This window comes from Urocitellus parryii, chromosome 10 (assembly GCF_045843805.1).
Source record: "Urocitellus parryii isolate mUroPar1 chromosome 10, mUroPar1.hap1, whole genome shotgun sequence".
NCBI classification, from domain to species: Eukaryota; Metazoa; Chordata; class Mammalia; order Rodentia; family Sciuridae; genus Urocitellus; species Urocitellus parryii.
In genome coordinates this window covers 65,424,714-65,447,162 of record NC_135540.1, presented here as the reverse complement: position 1 = coordinate 65,447,162, position 22,449 = coordinate 65,424,714, and the positions used below count along the sequence as shown (strand labels likewise).

At 38.1% G+C, this 22,449-nt stretch overlaps 1 protein-coding gene across 1 annotated transcript in view; it reads left to right on the top strand.

The window, feature by feature from the left end:
• Positions 1–22,449, top strand: part of LOC113175545 (protein transport protein Sec24D-like) — a 99,288-nt gene that overhangs the window by 47,580 nt on the left and 29,259 nt on the right. The window contains 2 exon segments of the mRNA XM_077803116.1: positions 16,650–16,783; positions 16,910–17,115. Of these exon segments, the coding sequence (XP_077659242.1) occupies positions 16,650–16,783; positions 16,910–17,115 (340 nt within the window).

Below are 22,449 nucleotides of genomic sequence, written 5' to 3'. Positions count from 1 at the left end.
CCCTTGGGCCGAGCACGGGATCTCAGAAGGGGAAGGAAGCGGTACAGTCCCATCCCCCACAGCGGACACTCCACCGAGGCAGTCAGCGGCCACCATCCGGGAAAGCTGAAGGATATACCGCCACTCTCCTTCAGAGTGCAACATCAAAACAGCGGACACTCCATCCAGGCAGTCAGCGGACACCATCCGGGAAAGCTGAAGAATACACCACCACTCTGCAACAGCTTGCAACATCAAAACAGCCAGCAGCAGGACCCCGGAGATCCAGGCCAACTGATTTGCGCGGCCTGCCCCGCAGCTACAGAAGGCGTGGCGCCTCAGAGAAGCCATTAATTAGCAAGCAGGGAGGTTAGGGACTGCCATTAGGTGGAATCCCGCCAGCCAAGCCCACCGCCCACGCCCAGAACAGGACCAGCGACCTGCCAGCATTGTAGTCACGACACCCCAATTGGAATAGGGACAGAGCAGAGCCGCCTTCCACTCCCGGAACAGGCCCAGAGAGCCGCCAGCGTGGTAGACACGTCACCCCAATTGGAGTAGGGGCACAGCCGCCACCCGCACCTGCAAGGGAGACTTTTCAAGTATACAAGAGCAACATAAATAAATAGGGGGTAAATTTCAAAACACAACAGTTGCACCAAGCAGAAAGAAACGCGAGCAGTATGAAAAGACAAGGAAAGAAAGGACCACAAGCAATGCAGGTCAACTCAACTTTAGAAGAGGTAATAGCTGCAACAGATGGAATATCAGATAAAGAGTTCAGGATATATATGCTTCAGATGATCTGGAGTCTCAAGGAAGACATGAGACAGCAAAATCAGACAATGAAAGATCACATTGACAAACAAATCCAGGAAGTAAAAGATCAATTTCACAGGGAGATAGAGGTAATAAAAAACAAACAAATTGAAATTCTAGAAATGCAGGAAACAATAAACCAACTTAAAAACTCAATTGAGAATACTACCAGCAGAGTAGATCACTTAGAAGATAGAACATCAGACAATGAAGACAAAGTATTTCAACTGGAAAAGAACATAGACAGCTCAGCAAGTCTGCTAAGAAACCATGAGCAGAACATCCAAGAATTATGGGACAATATCAAAAGACCAAATTTAAGAGTCATTGGGATACAGGAAGGCACAGAGCTCCATTCCAAAGGAATAAACAGTCTATTCAGTGAAATAATACGAGAAAACTTCCCAGAATTGAAGATTGAGACAGAATCCCAAATCCTAGAAGCCTACAGGACGCCAAATGTGCAAAATCATAAGAGATCCACACCTAGACACATTATAATGAAGATGTCCAACATACAGAATAAGGAGAGAATTTTAAAAGCTGCAAGAGAAAGAAAGCAGATTACATTTAGGGGTAAACCAATCAGGATAACAGCTGATCTCTCAACACAGACTCTGAAAGCTAGAAGATCCTGGAATAACATATTTCAAACACTGAAAGATAATGGGCTCCAACCAAGAATCGTGTATCCGGCGAAATTAAGCTTCAGGTTAGAAGATGAAATTAAAACCTTCCACAATAAACAAAAGTTAAAAGAATTCGCAGCTAGAAAACCATCTCTTCAAAAAATCCTTGGCAAAACATTACAGGAAGAGGAAATGGAAAATAACATTGAAAACCAACAATGGGAGGTAGGACAGTAAAGGGGGGAAAGTAGTCAAAGAGGATAACAAATCAGGTTTAGTAACATCAATAATCAAATATGGATAGAAGAACAAACCATATCACAATAATAACCCTAAATATTAATGGCTTAAACTCACCAATTAAGAGACACAGGCTAGTAGAATGGATCAAAAAACAAGACCCAACAATATGCTGTCTACAGGAGACGCATTTGATAGGAAAAGATATACATAGACTGAAGGTGAAAGGTTGGGAAAAATCATATCACTCATATGGACCGCGGAAACAAGCAGGAGTGTCCATACTCATATCTAATAAAGTAGATTTCAAGCCAAAGCTAATCAAAAGGGATATAGAAGGACACTTCATACTGCTCAAGGGAACCATACACCAACAAGACATAACAATCATAAATATATATGCCCCAAATAATGGTGCAGCTGTATTCATCAAGCAAACTCTTCTCAAGTTCAAGAGTCTAATAGACCAACATACAATAATCATGGGAGACTTCAACACACCTCTCTCACCACTGGACAGATCTTCCAAACAAAAGTTAAATAAGGAAACTATAGAACTCAATAACACAATTAAAAACCTAGACTTAATTGACATATATAGACTATACCACCCAACATCAAGTAGCTACACTTTTTTCTCAGCAGCACATGGAACCTTCTCAAGAATAGACCATATACTATGTCACAGGGCAACTCTTAGACAATACAAAGGGCTAGAGATAATACCATGCATCTTATCTGATCATAATGGAATGAAACTGAAAATCAATGATAAAAGAAGAAAGGAAAAAGCAAGCATCACCTGGAGAATGAACAATAGGTTGCTGAGTGATCAATGGGTTTTAGAAGACATCAAGGAGGAAATTAAAAAATTCCTAGAGTTAAATGAAAACACAGACACAACATATCGGAATCTATGGGAGACATTGAAAGCAGTTCTAAGAGGAAAATTCATTGCTTGGAGTTCATTCCTCAAAAAAAGATAAAACCAACAAATAAATGATCTCATACTTCATCTCAAAATCCTAGAAAAAGGAGAGCAAAACAACAGCAAAAGAAGTAGAAGGCAAGAAATAATTAAAATCAGAGCTGAAATTAATGAAATTGAAACAAAAGAAACAATTGAAAAAATTGACAAAACTAAAAGCTGGTTCTTTGAAAAAATAAATAAAATTGACAGACCCTTAGCCATGCTAACAAAGAGAAGAAGAGAGAGAACCCAAATTACTAGCATACGGGATGAAAAAGGCAATATCACAACAGACACTTCAGAAATACAGAAGATAATCAGAAATTACTTTGAATCCTTATACTCCAATAAAATAGAAGATAGTGAAGGCATAGATAAATTCCTTGAGTCCTATGATCTGCCCAGATTGAGCCAGGAGGATATAGACAACCTAAACAGACCAATAACAATAGAGGAAATAGAAGAAACCATCAAAAGACTACCAACTAAGAAAAGCCCAGGACCGGATGGGTATACAGCAGAGTTTTACAAAACCTTTAAAGAGGAACTAACACCAATACTTTTCAAGCTATTTCAGGAAATAGAAAAAGAGGGAGAACTTCCAAATTCATTCTACGAGGCCAACATCACCCTGATTCCGAAACCAGACAAAGACACATCAAAGAAGGAAAACTACAGACCAATATCTCTAATGAACCTTGACGCAAAAATCCTCAAATAAAATTCTGGCGAATCGGATTCAAATACATATCAAAAAAATTATACACCATGATCAAGTAGGATTCATCCCTGGGATGCAAGGCTGGTTTAATATACGGAAATCAATAAATGTTATTCACCACATCAATAAACTTAAAAATAAGAACCATATGATCATCTCAATAGATGCAGAAAAAGCATTCGACAAAGTACAGCATCCCTTTATGTTCAAAACGCTAGAAAAATTAGGGATAACAGGATCATACCTCAACATTGTAAAAGCAATCTATGATAAACTACAGGCCAGCATCATTTTGAATGGAGAAAAATTGAAGGCATTCCCTCTAAGATCTGGTACAAGACAGGGATGCCCTCTCTCACCACTTCTGTTCAACATAGTCCTCGAAACACTGGCCAGAGCAATTAGACAGTCAAAAGAAATTAAAGGCATAAAAATAGGAAAAGAAGAACTTAAATTATCACTATTTGCAGATATGATTCTATACCTAGCAGACCCAAAAGTGTCTACAAAGAAGCTATTAGAGCTAATAAATGAATTCAGCAAAGTGGCAGGATATAAGATCAACACGCATAAATCAAAGGCATTCCTGTATATCAGCGACAAATCCTCTGAAACGGAAATGAGGACAACTACTCCATTCACAATATCACCCCAAAAAATAAAATACTTGGGAATCAACCTAACAAAAGAGGTGAAAGATTTATACAATGAAAATTACAGAACCCTAAAGAAAGACATAGAAGAAGACCTTAGAAGATGGAAAAACATACCCTGCTCATGGATAGGCAGAACTAACATCATCAAAATGGCGATATTACCAAAAGTTCTCTATAAGTTCAATGCAATGCCAATCAAAATCCCAACAGCATATCTTGTAGAAATCGATAAAAGAATCATGAAATTCATATGGAATAATAAAAGACCCAGAATAGCAAAAACAATACTAAGCAGGAAGTGTGAATCAGGCGGTATAGCAATACCAGACTTCAAACTATACTACAGAGCAATAGTAACAAAAACAGCATGGTACTGGTACCAAAACAGGTGGGTGGACCAATGGTACAGAATAGAGGACACAGTAACCAATCCACAAAACTACAACTATCTTATATTTGATAAAGGGGCTAAAAGCATGCAATGGAGGAAGGATAGCATCTTCAACAAATGGTGCTGGGAAAACTGGAAATCCATTTTCACCAAAATGAATCTGAATCCCTATCTTTCGCCGTGCACAAAAGTTAACTCAAAATGGATCAAGGAGCTTGATATTAAATCAGAGACACGGCATCTGATAGAAGAAAAAGTTGGTTATGATCTACATGCTGTGGGATCGGGCTCCAAATTCCTCAATAGGACACCCATAGCGCTAGAGTTAACAAATAGAATCAACAAATGGGACTTACTGAAACTAAAAAGTTTTTTCTCAGCAAAAGAAACAATAAGAGAGATAAACAGGGAGCCTACATCCTGGGAACAAATCTTTACTCCACACACTTCAGATAGAGCCCTAATAACCAGAATATACAAAGAACTCAAAAAATTAGACAATAAGATAACAAATAACCCAATCAATAAATGGGCCAAGGACCTGAACAGACACTTCTCAGAGGAGGACATACAATCAATCAACAAGTACATGAAAAAGTGCTCACCATCGCTAGCAGTCAGAGAAATGCAAATCAAAACTACCCTAAGATACCATCTCACTCCAGTAAGACTGGCAGCCATTAGGAAGTCAGACAACAGTAAGTGCTGGCGAGGATGTGGGGAAAAGGGCACTCTTGTTCATTGCTGGTGGGACTGCAAATTGGTTCAGCCAATTTGGAAAGCAGTATGGAGATTTCTCGGAAAGCTGGGAATGGAACCACCATTTGACCCAGCTATTCCCCTTCTCGGTCTATTCCCTAAAGCCCTAACAAGAGCATGCTACAGGGACACTGCTACATCGATGTTCATAGCAGCTCAATTCACGATAGCAAGACTGTGGAACCAGCCTAGATGCCCTTCAATAGATGAATGGATAAAAAAATGTGGCATTTATACACTATGGAGTATTACTCTGCATTAAAAAATGACAAAATCATAGAATTTGGAGGGAAATGGATGGCATTAGAGCAGATTATGCTAAGTGAAGCTAGTCAATCTTTAAAAAACAAATACCAAATGACTCCTTTGATATAAGGGGTGTAAACAAGGACAGGGTAGGGACGAAGAGCTTGAGAAGAATATTTACAGTAAACAGGGATGAGAGGTGGGAGGGAAAGGGAGTGAGAAGGGAAATTGCATGGAAATGGAAGGCGATCCTCAGGGTTATACAAAATGTCATATAAGAGGAAAGGAGGGGTAAAACAAGAGAATACAAATGGAAGAAATGATTTACAGTAGAAGGGGTAGAGAGAGAAAAGGGGAGGGGAGGGGAAGGGAGGGGAGGGGGAATAGTAGACAATAGGACAGACAGCAGAATACATCAGACACTAGAAAGGCAATATGTCAATCAATGGAAGGGTAACTGATGTGATACAGCAATTTGTATATGGGGTAAAAGCGGGAGTTCATAATCCACTTGAATCAAACCGTGTAATATGATGTATTAAGAACTATGTAATGTTATGAACGACCAATAAAAAAAAATAATAAAAGAAAAAAAAAAAAAAGAAAACAGGGAAATACCCAGTTACTTAAATTTCACCCCCAATTGTTTGCTCATATTTCTTTGATAAGACACAGGAAATCATCTGTTTGTTATCTCACTAGACTCTCTAACTTTGGGACTTCAAGGACCAATGGTTCTATAAACAGGTTAGTGATAGTGTTAGGGTTTGTGTTAGTTTTATGGCTAGGGTGACAGCTTGTGTTATGGTTAGAGTTAGTTTTTGTCTAGTTTCCTTGATACTGGGCAGGATTCACATTTTACCTATCCTAACTATGTTCAGACACTCCTAGGTGCAAGTGTTTGCTGTCAGGAACAGTTTCTATTTTCAGGTTTCACTACATTTTGACATATATGGGAAATATGGAAATAGAGCTGGATATCAAACAGGGTTTGGGCTAGCTCCTTGAAACTTCACACACTCGAACAATTCTCCTTGAGAATTTTAGGCTTCATTTCTTGTAGAAAAAGCTAAAGCTGAAGCGCGCACACACACACACACACACACAAAAAAAAAGTTTATCCAAGAGCACTCCATAAGAAAACAGGGAAATACCCAGTTTCTATAATTCCTTCACTAAATCTTTGGTTAGATATCTTTGATAATGCACAAGAATTGATCTGTCAGCTAGCCCACTAGGCTCCTCAAATTTTGGACTCCAAGGATTAATGGTTCTCTGAACAGGTTAGGGTTAGTGTCAGGGTTTGTGTTAGTTTCAGTGCTAGGGTGAGAGCTTGTGTTATGGTTAGAGTTAATTTTTCTCTAGTTTCTTTTATACTGGGCAGGATTTACATTTTACCTAGCCTAACTATGCTCACCAATTTGGGCCTTCACGGTGCAAGTGTTTGATGTAAAGATTAGTTTGTACTTTCAGGTTTCATTTCATTTTGACCTATATGAGTGAATGGAAATAGAGCTGGAAATTAAACCGGGTTTGTGCTTGTGGCTTGATACTTCACACACTCAATCAGTTCTCATTGTCTTTTTTCTTTCTTGTTGAAGTAGTCCTAAGCTGAAGCATGCAAAATTATGTTCTCTGAGGGCACTCTGTGAAAAAAAAAACAGGAAAATACCAATTTATTAAAATACCTAAACAAATTATTTAGTCAGATGTCTTTGATACTACACAGGATTCATGTGTTTGCAGGCGCCACTATGCTCCAGACTTTTGGGACTCCTAGGATCAAAACTTCTCTAGCCAGGTTAGGGTTAGAGCTAGGGATATAGCTAGTGTTAGGGTCAGAATTAGTTTTGAGGTAATTTCTTTGATATTGGGCAGGATTCATCACTTATCTAGTCTAACTGTGATCGCCAAGTTTGGGCCTTCTAAGTGCAACTGTTCACTGTCAGGAACATTTTTTATTTTCAGATATCATTGAATTTTGACCTATATAAGTGAGTGGAAATCCAGCTGGAATTTAGAGTTTGTGCTAGCTTCTGGAAACTTCACACACTCCATCAGTTCTTCATGAGCATTGTCTATTTTTTTTTCTTGTAAAAGAAGCCAAAAGTTGAAGCACACTAAAACAAGTTTATCTAATACCACTCAACAAGTTAACATGGAAATACCCAGTTACTGTAATTCCTCCCCTAATTCTTTGGTCAGATTTCTTTGATAATGTGAAGGAATTCATCTTTTTGCTAGCCCACTAGCCTCCCAATTTTTGGTAATAAAAGTATCAATGATTCTCAAAAGAAGTTAGGGTTAGTGTCAGGGTGTGTGCTTGTTTTAGGTCTAGGGTGACATCTTATGCTATGGTTAGATTTAGTTATATTCTTGTTCCTTTGGTACTGAGTAGAATTCATCTTTTACCTATGTGAAATATGCTTTCCAATTTGGACCTTCTAGGTGCAAGTGTTCGCTGTCAGGAACAGATTAAATATTCAGTTTCCTCTGCCTTTTGACTTATATGTGTGAATGAAAATCGAGCTTGAAATTTAACAGGGATTGTAGTTGCTGCTTGAAACTTCACACACTGAATCAGGTCTCAGTATGAGTTGTATTGTTTCCTTCTTGTTGAAGTAGCCCTAATCTGAAGCATGCAGAAACAACTTAATCTGAGAGAACTCTATGAAAAAACAGAAAAGTACCCATTTACTGAAATACATGACCTAATTATCTAGTCAGATGTCTTTGATACAGCATAGGTTTCTTGTTTGCTGGCCCCACTATGCTCCACAATTTTAAGACTCCTTGGTCAATGGTTCTCTAAACAATTTAGGGATAAGTTTAGGGTTAGGGTTAGTGTTAGGGTTGGGTTTAGGGGTAGATCTAGTGTTAGATTTAGAGTTAGTTTTAGGCTAATTTCTTTGATACAAGGCATAATTCATATTTTTTCTTGCCTAAGGATGTTTGCCAATTTTGGGCCTTATAGGTGCAATTGTTCCATGTCAGCAAGAATTTTTATTTTTAGGTACCACTGCATTTGACTTATATGAATTAATGGAAATCCAGCTGGAAATAATAGAGGTCTTTTGCTACCTGCTTAAAACTTCACACACTCAGTTATCAATCAGCATTGTCTGGATTGTTTCTTGTATCTGTGGCACACAGCAGAAACACACAAAAACAAGTGTATCCAAGTGCACACTATAAGAAAACAGGAAAATACCCAGTTACTGTAAGTTCTCCCCTAATTCTTTGGTCAGATTTCTTTGATAATTTGAAGGAATTCATCTGTTTGCTAGCCCACTAGGCTCCCCAAATTTGGTAATCCAAGGATCAATGGTTCTCTAAACAGGTTAGGGTTAGTGTCAGCATTTGTGTTAGTTTTAGGGCAAGGCTGACAGCTTGTGTTTTAGTTAGAGTTAGTTTTTTCTAGTTTCTTTGATACTGTGCAAGATTTATTATTTACCTAGTACAACTATGCTTGCCACTATTGGGCCTTCTAAGTGCAATTGTTCTCTATCAGTAACAGTTTGTATTTTCAGGTTTCACTGCATTTTGACCTACACTGGTGAATAAAAATCAAGGTAGAATTAGAACAGGGTTTGTGCTTCCTACTTGAAACTATACACACTCAATCAGTACTTTGTGAGCATTGTCCATATTGTTTTTTGTTGAAGAAGCCCAAAGCTGAAGCACACAAAACAAGTTTATCCAAGAACACTCTGTAAGAAAACAGGGAAATACAAAGTTTATGAAATTCCTCCCCTAATTCTTTGGGCAGATTTCTTTGATAATGTCGAGGAATTCATCTGTTTGCTAGCCCATTAGTCTCCTCAAGTTTGGGATTCCAAGGATCAATGGTTCTCTAAAAGGTTAGGGTTAGTGTCAGGTTTGTGTTAGTATTAGGGCTAGGATTAGAGATTTTGTTATGGTTAGAATTAGTTTTTGATTAGTTTCTTTGAAACTGAAAAAGATTCATCTTTTCTCTAGCATAATTATACGTGACAAGTTTGAGCCTTCTAGGTGCACATGTTGTCTGTCAAGAACAGTTTGTATTTTCAGGTTCACAGCATTTTGACTGATATTTTTGAATGGAAATTGAGACTAAATATGAACAGGGTTTGGACTTGCTGCTTGAAACTTCACATACTCAATCAGGTCTTAGTATGCATTGTCTTGTTTCTTTCTTCGTGAAATAGCTCTTAGCTAAAGTATGCATAAACAACTTTATCCAAGAGCACTCTATGTAAAAACAGCAAAATACCCATTTACTTTAATACATAACAAAAATTATTTCGTCAGATCTCTTTGACACTGCACAGGATTCAACTGTGTGCTGGCCCTATTATGCTCTACATTTTTGTGACTCCTAGTATCAAAGATTCTCTAAAGAGTTCAGGCATAGGGTTAGGGTCAGGGCTAGAGTTAGAACTAATGTTATGGTTATAGTTAGTTTGTAGCTAATTTCATTGATGCTGGGCAGGATTCATCTTTTACCTAGTCTTACTATGCTTGCCAATTTTGGGCCTATTAAGTGAAACTGTTCTCTATCAGGAACAGTTTGTGTTTTCAGGTATCACTGCATTATGACCTTTATGGGTGAATGGAAATCAAACAGCATTTGTCCTAGCTGCTTGAAACTTTACGCATGCAATCAGATGTCTATGAGCATTGTCTGGTTTGTGTCTTGTAGATGAATACAAAAGCAGAAGCACACAAAATCAAGTTTATCCAAGAGCACTCTATAGAAACTGGGAAATACCCAGCTACTGAAATTTCTCCCCCAAATCTTTTGTCAGATTTCTTTGATAATGCCCAGGAATTCAACTGTTTGCTCGACCACTAGGCTCCCCATATTTGTGTCTCCTAAGAATCACTGCTTTTCTAAACAGGTTAGTGTTAGCATAATGATTTGTGTTAGTTTTAAGGCTGGGATGAATACTTGTGTTATGGTTAGACTTAGTTTTTGTCTAGGTTCTTTGATACTGGGCAGGATTTATCTTTTACCTAGCCTTACTATGCTCACCAAGCATGGGCCTTCTAGGTGCCACTGTTTGCTGTCAGGAACAATTTGTATTTTCAGGTTTCACTTCCTTTTGACTTATACAGGTAAATGAAAATTGAGGTGAAATATGAACAGGGTTTTTGCTTACTGCCTGAAACCTCACACATTGAATCAGATTTTATTATGCATTATCTTATATCTTTCTTGTTGAAGTAGCCCTTAGCTGAACCATGCAAAATAGCTTTACCTAAGAGCATTATATGATAAAACAAGATAATACCCACTTACTGAAATACCTAACTATATTATATAGTCTGATGTCTTTTTTTTTAGTAAAATGTTTTAATTGTGAAAATAATTGAAAGTTCACAGAATTGTTCTCAAAGAAACAAGATTATGAATGGTATTCTAAATTCTGGAATTTATTATCAAGTGATTGTGATTTGTATAAACCTCTGCCAATACACCCATATATATACAACTTTTCCTATTTGTATATTTCTTGCTTTGTATGAAACTTTTATCAAAATTAAAATTAAAAGTTTTCTTTTAAAAAAAATTATTGGTTGTTCAAAACCTTACAAAGCTCTTGACATATCATATTTCAAACATTAGTTTCAAGTGAGTTATGAACTCCCATTTTTACCCCAAATACAGATTGCAGAATCACATCCGTTACACATTCACCTTTTTACATAATGCCATACTAGTAACTGTTGTATTCTGCTACCTTTCCTATCCTCTACTATCCCCCTCCCCTGCCCCATCTTCTCTTTCTATCCCATCTACTGTAATTCATTTCTCTCCTTGTTTTTTCTTCCAATTCCCCTCACAACCTCTTTTATGTAGTTTTTTATAACAATGAGGGTCTCTTTCCATTTCCCTGCAATTCCCCTTTTCTCTCTCTTTCCCTCCCATCTCGTGTCTCTGTTTAATATCAATCTTTTCTTCCTGCTCTTCCTCCCTGCTCTATTCTTAGTTGCTCTCATTATATCAAAGAAGACATTTGGTATTTGTTTTTTAGGGATTGGCTGGCTTCACTAAGCATAATCTGCTCTAGTGCCATCCATTTCCCTGCAAATTCCATGATTCTGTCATTTTTTAGTGCTGCGTAATACTCCATGGTGTATAACTGCCACATTTTTTCAATCCATTCATCCATTGAAGGGCATCTGGGTTGGTTCCACAGTCTAGCTATTGTGAATTGTGCTGCTGTGAACATCGATGTGGCAGTATCCCTGTAGTACGCTCTCTTAAGGTCTTCAGGGAATAGACCAAGAAGGGCAATAACTGGGTCAAATGGTGGTTCCATTCCCAGCTTTCCCAGGAATCTCCATACTGCTTTCCAAATTGGCTGAACCAATTTGAAGTCCCACCAGCAATGTACAAGAGTACCCCTTTCCCCACATCCTCTCCAGCACTTGTTATTGTTTGACTTCATAATGGCTGCCAATCTTACTGGAGTGAGATGGTATCTTAGGGTAGTTTTGATTTGCATTTCTCTGACTGCTAGAGATGGTGAGCATTTTTTCATGTATTTGTTGATTGATTGTATGTCCTCCTCTGAGAAGTGTCTGTTCAGGTCCTTGGCCCATTTGTTGATTGGGGTATTTGTTGTCTTATTGTCTAATTTTTTGAGTTCTTTGTATACTCTGGATATTAAGGCTCTGTCTGAAGTGTGAGGAGTAAAAATTTGTTCCCATGATGTAGGCTCCCGATTTACTTCTCTTATTGTTTCTCTTGCTGTGAAAAAACTTTTTAGTTTAAGTAAGTCCCATTTGTTGATTCTTGCTGTTAACTCTTGTGCTATGGGTGTCCTGTTAAGGAATTTGGAGACTGATCCCACAATATGTAGATCGTAGCCAACTTTTTCTTCTATCATAAGCAGAGTCTCTGATTTGATATCAAGGTCCTTGATCCATTTTGAGCTCACTTTTGTACAAGGTGAGAGGAGGGGATTCAGTTTCATTTTGTTCCATATGGATTTCCAGTTTTCCCAACAGCATTTGTTGAAGATGCTATCCTTCCTCCATTGCAAGCTTTTAGCCCCTTTAACTTTGTGGATTAGTCTCTGTATCCTCTATTCTGTACCATTGGTCCACCCGCCTGTTTTGGTACCAGTACCATGCTGTTTTTGCTACTATTGCTCTGTAGTATAGTTTAAAATCTGGTATTGCTATACCACCTGATTCACACTTCCTGATCAGAATTGCTTTTGCTATTCTGGGTCTTTTATTTTTCCATATGAATTTCATGATTGCTTTATCTATTTCTACAAGAAATGCCATTGAATTTTGATTGGCATTGCATTTAACCTACAGAGGACTTTTGGTAATATCGCCATTTTGATGATGTTAGTTCTGCCTATCCATGAACAGGGTATATCTTTCCATCTTCTAAGATCTTCTTCAACTTCTCTTTTTAGGGTTCTGTAGTTTTCATTGTATAAATCTTTCACCTCTTTTGTTAGGTTGATTCCCAACTATTTTTTTTTTTGAGGATATTGTGAATGGAGTGTTTTTCCTCATTTCTGTTTCAGAAGTTTTGTCACTGATATACAGAAATGCCTTTGATTTGTACGTGTTGATTTTATATCCTGCCACTTTGCCAAATTAATTTATTAGTTCTAGTAGTTTTTTTGTAGACCCTTTTGGGTCTTCTATGTATAGAATCATGTCATCTGCAAATAGTGATAATTTAAGTTCTTCTTTTCCAATTTTTATGCCTTTAATTTCTTTAGTTTGTCTAATTGCTCTGGCCAGTGTTTTGAGAACTATATTGAATAGAAGTGTTGATAAAGGGCATCCCTATCTTGTTCCAGATTTTAGAGGGAATGCCTCCAATTTTTCTCCATTCAGAATGATGCTAGCCTGGTGCTTAGCAAGATAGCTTTTACAATATCAAGGTAAGTTCCTGTTATCCCTAGTTTTTCTAATGTTTTGAACATGAAGGGATGCTGTACTTTGTCGAATGCTTTTTCTGCATCTATCGAGATGATCATATGGTTCTTATCTTTAAGTCTATTGATATGGTGAATAACATTTATTGATTTCCATATATTGAACCATCCCTGCATCCCAGGGATGAATCCTACTTGATCATAGTGCACAATTTTTTTGATGTGTCTTTGTATCCGATTCGCCAGAATTTTATTGAGGATTTTTGCATCTAGGTTCATCAGAGATATTGGTCTGTAGTTTTCTTTCTTTGAAGTGTCTTTGTCTGGTTTCAGAATCAATGTGATGTTGGCCTCATAGAATGAATTTGGAAGAACTCCCTCTTTTTCTATTTCCTGAAATAACTTGAAAAGTATTGGTATTAATTCTTCTTTAAAGGTTTTGTAAAACTCCGCTGTATACCCATCTGGTCCTGGGCTTTTCTTGGTTGGTAGTCTTTTGATTACTTCTTCAATTTCATCCATTGATATTGGTCTGTTCAAATCTTGTGTGTCCTCCTGACTCAGTCTGGGGAAGTCATATGTCTTAAGAAAGTTATCGATGTCTTCACTATCTTCTATTTTATTGGAATATAGGTTTTCAAAATAATTTCTAATTGTCTTCTGTATTTCTGTGGCGTCTGTTGTGATATTGCTTTTTTCATCCCTTATGTTAGTAATTTGAGTTCTCTCTCTTCTTCTCTTCGTTAGCATGTCTAAGGGTCTGTCAATCTTGTTTATTTTTTCAAAGAACCAACTTTTAGTTTTGTTAATTTTTTCAATACTTTCTTTTGTTTCAATTTCGTTGATTTCCACTCTGATTTTAATTATTTCTTGCCTTCTGCTACATTTGCTGTTGTTTTGCTCTTCCTTTTCTACGGCTTTGAGATGAATTGTGAGCTCATTTATTTGTTGGTTTTTTTCTTTTTTTGAGGAATGACCTCCAGGCGATGAATTTCCCTCTTAAAACTGCTTTCATTGTGTCCCATAGATTCCAATAGGTTGTGTCTGAATTTTCATTTATCTCTAAGAATTTTTTGATTTCCTCCTTTATGTCTTCTGTAACCCCTTGATCATTCATTAACATATTGTTCATTTTCCATGTGATATTGGATTTTCCCTTCCTTCTTTTATCATTAATTTCCAGTTTCAATCTATTATGATCAGATAAAATGCATTCTATAATCTCCACCCATTTATATTTATTTAGGGTTGCCCTATGGCATAATATATAGTCTATTTTTGAGAAGGATCCATGTGCTGCTGAGAAAAAAGTATATCCATTCGATGATGGTTGGTATATTCTATATATGTCAGTTAAGTCTAGGTTATTAATTGTGGTATTGAGTTCTATAGTTTCTTTATTCAACTTTTGCTTGGAGGATCTGTCCAATGGTGAGAGAGGTGTGTTGAAGTCACCCATAATTATTGTGTTGTGATCTATTTGATTCTTGAACTTGAGGAGAATTTGTCTTATGTACTTCACAGCACCATTATTTGGTGCATAAATATTGATAATTATTATATCTTGTTGTTTAATGGTTCCTTTTAACAGTATATAATGTCCTTCCTTATCCCTTTCGATTAACTTAGTCTTGAAGTCAATTTTATTCGATATGAGGATGGCCACCCCTGCTTGCTTACAAGGACCATGTGCGTGGTATATTTTTTCTCATCCTTTCACCTTCAGCCTGTGTATGTCTTTTCCAGTCAGGTGTGTCTCTTGGAGGCAGCATATTGTTGGATTTGTTTTTTTAATCCATGTTAATAGCCTATGTCGCTTTATTGGAGTGTTTAAGCCATTAATGTTTAGAGTTACTATTGATATGTGGTTTGTATTTCCAGCCATGTTTGATTATTTATCTCTCTTTTTTTTTTTAAATTTGGTTTTTTTCTCCATGATTAGCTTTCCCCCCTCCGTCTGTCTTTACCGAGGTACTTCCCACTGTTGGCTTTGGTTATTGTTTTCCATTTCTTTCTCGTGAAGTGTTTTGCTCAAGATGCTTTGAAACGCTGGTTTTCTGGCTACAAATTCTTTTAGTTTTTGTTTATCGTGAAAGATTTTTATTTCGTTGTCATATCTGAAGCTTAATTTTGCTGGGTACAGAATTCTTGGTTGGCATCCATTGTCTTTCAGTGTTTGAAATATGTTGTTCCAGGATCTTCTCGCTTTCAGCGTCTGAGTTGAAAAGTCCGTTGTTAACCTTATTAGTTTACCCCTGAATGTAATCTTTCTCTTTTCTCTTGTGGCTTTTAATATTTTCTCTTTGTTCTGTATATTGGATATCTTCATAACAATGTGTCTTGGCGTTGGTCTACTGTGATTTTGTATGCTCGGTGTCCTGTATGCATCTACAATTTGTATATCTGTTTCCTTTTTTATTTCTGGAACATTTTCTGCAATTATTTCATCTAGTAGATTACTCATTCCCCTGGTTTGAATCTCTATCCCTTCCTCTATCCCAATGACTCTTAAATTTGTTTTTTTTATATTATCACATATCTCTTGTAGGTTTCTCTCGTGATTTTTAACCAGCCTATCTGAGTTGGCTAGACTCTTTTCCAGATGATATATTTTGTCTTCATTATCTGACGTTCTGGCTTCTACTTGCTCCACTCTATTAATGATACTCTCATTTGAGTTTATAATTTGGTTTATAATTATCCTCATTTCTAAGATCATTGTTTGATTCTTTTTTATAATCTCTATCTCCTGATAAAGATGCTTAACTTCTTCTTTTATCTGTTTATGTAATTCATTCTCAATGTGTTCTTTCGCTGCTTGAATTTGCTGTCTCGTATCCTCTTTAAGGTTCCGTTCCATCTGTCTCAGGAGTTCCATGACTTCTTTATATGACCATTTTTCTGGTGACTCTATATCCTCCTGAATATTTAGGCTGCCCTGCATTGTTTGCACTCCTTTTCTTCCTTGCTTTTTCATGCTGTTCATATTGTTTCTTGTTCTGTTTGACTGCTGAGTTACTGTTTACTCCTATAAATTTTTTGATGCTTGGGAGGAAAGGTATTAGAAGGGATGGGAAGAAGTCACTAAAGAGAATGAGAGTAAGCAGGTAGAATTCAAGGAAGGGGGAATAAGAAATTGAAAAGAAATGTAAAGGCAGGAGAAAAGTAGGAAAGAAAAAATAGAAAATTTAAAAGAATTTAAAGAAAAATAATAATAACAGTAGAAATGAAAAATGAATAAAAATAGAATAAAATAAAATAAGATGGATTAAAAAAACATTTAAAAAACAGCAAAAAAAAGAATTATGAATGTAGTCCTAGAGTTTGATTAACTGCTCTTCCAGTAGATGGAGCTACGCCTACCGGGCCAAGTTTCTCATCTCAGTAGGCGGGAGTCAATCACTGTTCAGCAGTTCTTCCTCCTGGACTGGGCGATTCTCCACTCCTGCTGTTCGCCGCGTGGGCGGGGCCTTTCACAGAGGTGGTCAGGGGTCGTTTGCAGCACTGGGCTGGCAGCTCCAAACCACCAGAGGAGGTTCACAGAGTCGTCGGGCAAGCTGGGGCTGAGCAGGCAGTGCCCGCTCCCCTACTCACTGCAAGGGTGTAGGCAGTGGCTTCTTGGCGCCAGTGGAGGCGGTTCACAGAGCCGCGGCGGGCGTGGGCCCTGGCAGGCAGCGCCCGTTCCTAAGTTTATTGCAGCATGTGGGCGGCGGTCGGCGGCGGTTCACAGAGCCGGGCGGCGTGGCCCAGGCAGTCAATGTCTGCTCCTACGTTCACTACAACGTGTGGGCTGCAGCCAGCTGGCAGCGGCCGGTGGTGGATCACGGAGCCGGGCCGGTGTGGGCCCAGGCAGGCAGGGCCTGTTCCTAAGATTTCTGCTACGTGTGAGCCACGGCCGGCTGTGGTTCACAGAGCCGGGCGGCGGGGGCCCAGGTGGTCAGTGTCCGCTCCTACGTTCGCTGCAATGTGTGGGCTGCAGCCACCTGGCAGCAGCCGGTGGTGGATCATGGAGCCGGGCAGGTGTGGGCCCAGGCAGGCAGCGTCTGTTCCTAAGATTGCTGCTACGTGTGAGCAGCAGCCATTTGGCAGCGGCTGGCGGGGCTGTGCCCCTGCTCTGCGTTGCCGAGATTCAGTAGTCTGTGACAAGCTGACACCTCCAATTAAACTTACTAGTTCCCGGTAGGTCTCCTTACAGTGGAATTTTGCTTGAAGTTTCTCAGCCTGACGCATGTGGGTGTATTAATGAGTCTCTCTGATCCCCTTACCACGGAGGCATTGAATGTGCTGCCTCTTCGCCAGCGGCCATGTTGGGTCTCGTCTGATGTCTTTTATAATGCAAAGGATTTATCTTTTGCTGGCCCAACTCTGCTCCACACTTTTGGGACTCCTACTATCAATGATTCTCTAAACAGTTTAGGAATAGTATTATGGTTAGGGTTAGGATGAGGGTTGGAGTTAGAGCTAATGTTATGGTTAGAGATATTTTTGAGCCTATTTCTTTGATACTGTGCAGGATATAATTGTACATAGCCTAACTATGCTCACCAAGTTTGGGCCTTCTAGGTGCAACTCTTTCCTATCAGGAACAGTTTTTATTTTCAGGTATCACTGCATTTTTCCTTATATGGGTAAATGGAAATCCATCTGGAAATCAAACACACTTTGTGCATGCTTCTTGAAATTTAATATACTCAATCAGTTTTCTGCGAGCATTTTCTCACTTCTTTCTTGGAAAAGAGACAAAAAACTGAAGCACACAAAAACAAGTTCATCAGATGTCTTTGACACTGCACAGAATTTATCTGTTTTCTGTCCCAAATATTCTCCACAATTTTGGGACTCCTAGGATCAAAGGTTCTCGAAATAGTTTAAAGACAGTTTTAGGGTTATGTCTAGGGTTAGAACTAGGCTTAGGGTTATAGATAGTTTTGGGAAAATTTCTTGGATACTGTGCAGGATTTATCTTTTACCTAGCCTAATTATGCTCTCCAAGTTTGGGGCTTTTATGTGCAAGTGTTTGCTGTCAGTAACAGTTTATATTTTCATTTATAACTGCATTTTGACTTACATGGGTGAATTGAAATCCAGTTGGAAATAAAACAGTTTTATGCTAGGTGCTTGAAATTTCAAACACTCAATCAGTTCTCTGTGAGAAGTATCTGTTTTTTTTTTTTTTCTTGTCCAAGAAGCCCAAAGCTGAAGCACAAAAAAAAACGAATTTATCCAAGAGCACTCTGTAAGAAAACAGGGAAATACACAGTTATTGTAATTTCTCCCCTAATCTTTTGTCAGATTTCTTTGATAATGCAAAGGAATTTATCTGTTTGCTAGCCACAAGTCTCCCCCAATTTTGGAACTCCAAGGATCATTGGTTCTCTAAAGAGGTTAGGGTAAGTGTCAGGGTTTGTATAAGTTTTAGGGATAGGGTTACAGCTTATGTTATGGTTAGAGTTAGTATCTTTTTTTTCTCTATTTTCTTTGATACTCGGCAGGATTCAACACTTACCTAGCCTAATTGTGCTCACCAAATTTGGACCTTCTAGGTGAAAGTGTTTTTTTTTTTTTTTTTTTTCAAAAATTTTGTATTTTCAGGTTTCACTGCATTGTTACAGATAGGGCTGAATGGAAATTGAGATGGAAATCTAACAGGTTTTGTGACTGGTGCTTGAAACTTCACACACTCAATCAACCTCAGAATGCATTGTCTTGTTTCTTTCTTGTTGAAGTAGCCCTAAGCTGAAGGATGCAAAAACAACTTAATCTGAGAACACTCTATGAAAAAACAGGAAAATCCCCATTTACTAAAATACTAAACAAAATTATTTAGTCAGATGTCTTTGATACAGCACAGGATTCATCTGTTTGCTGACCCCACTATTCTCCACACTTTTGGGACTCCTAGGATCACAGGTTCTCTCAACAGTTTAGAGATAGGGTTGGGATTAGTGATATGGTTAGGGCGAGGGTCAGAGCTAGTGTTAGGTTTATAGTTAGTTGGGGGCTAATTTGTTTGATACTGAGCAGGTTTCTTCTTTTCCCCAGCTTAGCTGTTCTCGCCAAGTTTGGGCATTCTGGGTACAACTGTTCGCTCTCATGAACAGTTTGTATTTTCAGGCATCACTGCATTTTCACCTATATGAGTGAATGGAAATCCTGCTAGAAATCAAACAGGGTTTGTGCTAGCTATTTCAAACTTCACACACTCAATCAGTACGCCATGAGCATTGTCTTCTTTGTTTCTTTAGAAGAAGCCCAATGCTAAAGCACACAAGAACAACTTTATCCAAGAACACTATATAAGAAAACAGGGAAATACCCAGTTTCTGAAATACCTCCTCCAATCGTTTTGTCAGATTTCTTTGATAAGGCACACGATTTCATCTGTTTGATGGTCCACTAGTCTCCCCAAGTATGGGAATCCAAGTATAAATAGTTCTCTAAACAGATTAGGGTTACTGTCAGGGTTTGCGTTAGTTTTAAGGATAGCATTACAAGCCTGTGTTATGCTTACAGTTAGTTTTTGTATAGTTTCTTTGTTACTCGGCAGGATTTATCTTTTACTTATCCTTACTACGCTTGCCAAGTTTGGGCAAACTAGGTGCAATTGTTCACTCTCAGGAACAGTTTATATTTTCAGGTTTCACTGCATTTTGACCTATTCTGGTGAATGGAAATCAAGCTGGAAATAAAACAGGGTCTTCTCTTGCCACTTGAAAATTCTCAGTCAATGAGGTCTCAGTTTGCATTTTCTTGTTTCTTTCTTGTTGAAGTAGCCCTGAGGTGAAGCATGCAAAATCAACGTAATCCGAGAGCACTCCATGAAAAAAAAAAATACCCATTTACTGAAATACCAACCAAATTATTTAGTCAGATGTCTTTGATACTGCACAGGATTAATCGGTTTGCTGGCCCAACTCTGCTCCACACTTTTTGTACTCCTAAAGTTAACAGTTCTCTAAACAGTTAAGGGATAGTTTTAGTGTTAGGTTTAGGGTGAGGGCTAGGGTTAGGGCTAGTGTTAGGGTTAGCATTCATTTGGGGCTAATTTCTTTGCTACTGCGCAGGATTCATCTTTTACCTAGCCTAATGATGCTCACCAAGTTGGGCCTTCTAGGTGCAACTTTTTCCTGTCATGAAGAGTTTGTATTTTCAAGTTTCACTACATTTAGAACTATACGTGTGAATGAAAATCAAGATGGAAATCAAACAGGGTTTGTGTTAGCTAATTGAAACTTCACACCATCAATAGGTTTTCCATGAGCATTGTCTGGTTTGTTTCTTTTAGATGACACCCAAAGCTGAAGCATACACAAAAAAAAGTTTATCCAAGAGCACACTATAAAAAATCAGGGAAATAACCATTTACTGAAATTCCCCCACCAATTGTTTGATCAGATCTTTGATAAGGTTCAGGAATTCATCTGTTTGCTTTCCCCCTGTGGTCCCTATGTTTGGGACTCCGAGTATCAATGGTTCTTTAAACACAAGAGGGTTAGAGTAAGGGTTTGTGTTAGTTTTAGGGCTGGGGTTACTAAGTTTTGTTGTGGGTAGAGATAGTTTTTTTCTAGTTTCTTTGATATGGGGAAGGATTCATCTTTTTCTTTTCCTAATTATTCTCGCCAATTTTGGGCCATCTATGTGCAATTGTTTGCTGCTGGACCACTTTGTATTTTCGCATTTCACTGCATTTTGACCTATACTGGTGAATGGAAATCAAGCTAGAAAATATAACATGTTATGTGTTTGCTGCTTGAAACTTCACACACTAAATCAGGTGTCAGAATGCATTTTCTTTTTTCTTTCTTCTTGTAGTAGCCCTAACCTGAAGCATGCAAAACAACTTAATCTGAGAGCACTCTATGAAAAAAAAAAAAAAACAGGAAAACAATCATTTAATGAAATACCTAACCAAGTTATTAAGTCAGATGTCTTTGATATTTCGCAGCATTCATCTGTTCGCTGGACCCACTCTACTCCACAGTTTTCACACTCCTAGAATCAATGTTTCTCTATACAGTTTAGGGATAGAGGTAGGGTTAGGGTTTGGGCTAGGGTTAGAGCCAGTGTGAAGGTTAGATTTAGTTTGGGGCCAATTTCTTTGATGTTGGGTGGGATTCAAGTTTTACCTAGATTAACTGTGCTTGCCAAGTTTGGGCCTTCTAGATGCTATTGTTCGCTTTCAGGAACACTTATATTTTCAGGTATCACTGCATTTTGACATCTATAGGTGAATGGAAATTCAACTAGAAATCAAACAGAATTTTTACTAGCTACTTGATACTTCAAACATTCAGTCACCTCTTCATGAGCATTGTGTGGTTTGTTTCTTGTAGAAGATACCCAAAGCTGAAGCACACAAAAACAGGTTTATCCAAGAGAACTGAATAAGAAAACAGGGAAATAACAAGTTACTGAAGTTTCTCCCCTAATTGTTTGTTCACATTTCTTTGATAAGGTGCAGGAATTCATGTATTTTATAGCCCAGTATGATCCCCATGTTTGGGACTCCAAGTATCAATGGTTCTCTACACAGGTTAGGGTTAGGGTCAGGGTTTGTGTTAGTTTTAGGGCTAAGGTTAAAACCATCTCTTATGCTTAGAGTTGGTTTTTGTCTAGCTTTTTTTTTTTTTTTTTTTTTTTTTTGATACTGGGCAGAATTCATTTTGTACCTATCCTAACTATGCTCGCCAAGTTAGGGCCATCTAGGTGAAAGTGTTTGCAGTCCAGAACAGTTTGACATTTCAGGTTTCTCTGCATTTTGACCTATATGGGTTAATGGAAATCGAGCAGCAAATCGAGCAGGGTTTTTGTTTGCTTCTTGAAATTTCAAACACCAAATCGGGTCTCAGAATGCATTTTCTTGTTTTTTGTTGTTGAAGTAGTCCTAAGCTGAAGCATGCAAAAACAACTTAATCTGAGAACACTCTGTTAAAAAAAAAAAAAACTGGAAAATACCCATTTACTGAAATACCTAAACAAATTATTTAGTCAGATGTGTTTGATACTGCACAGGATTCATCTGTTTGATGGCCCCACTCTGCTCCACACTTTTTGGACTCCTAGAATAAATGGTGCTCTAAACAGTTTATGGACATGGTTAGGGTTAGGGTTAGGGTTACAGCTAGGGTGAGAGCTCGTGTTAGAGTT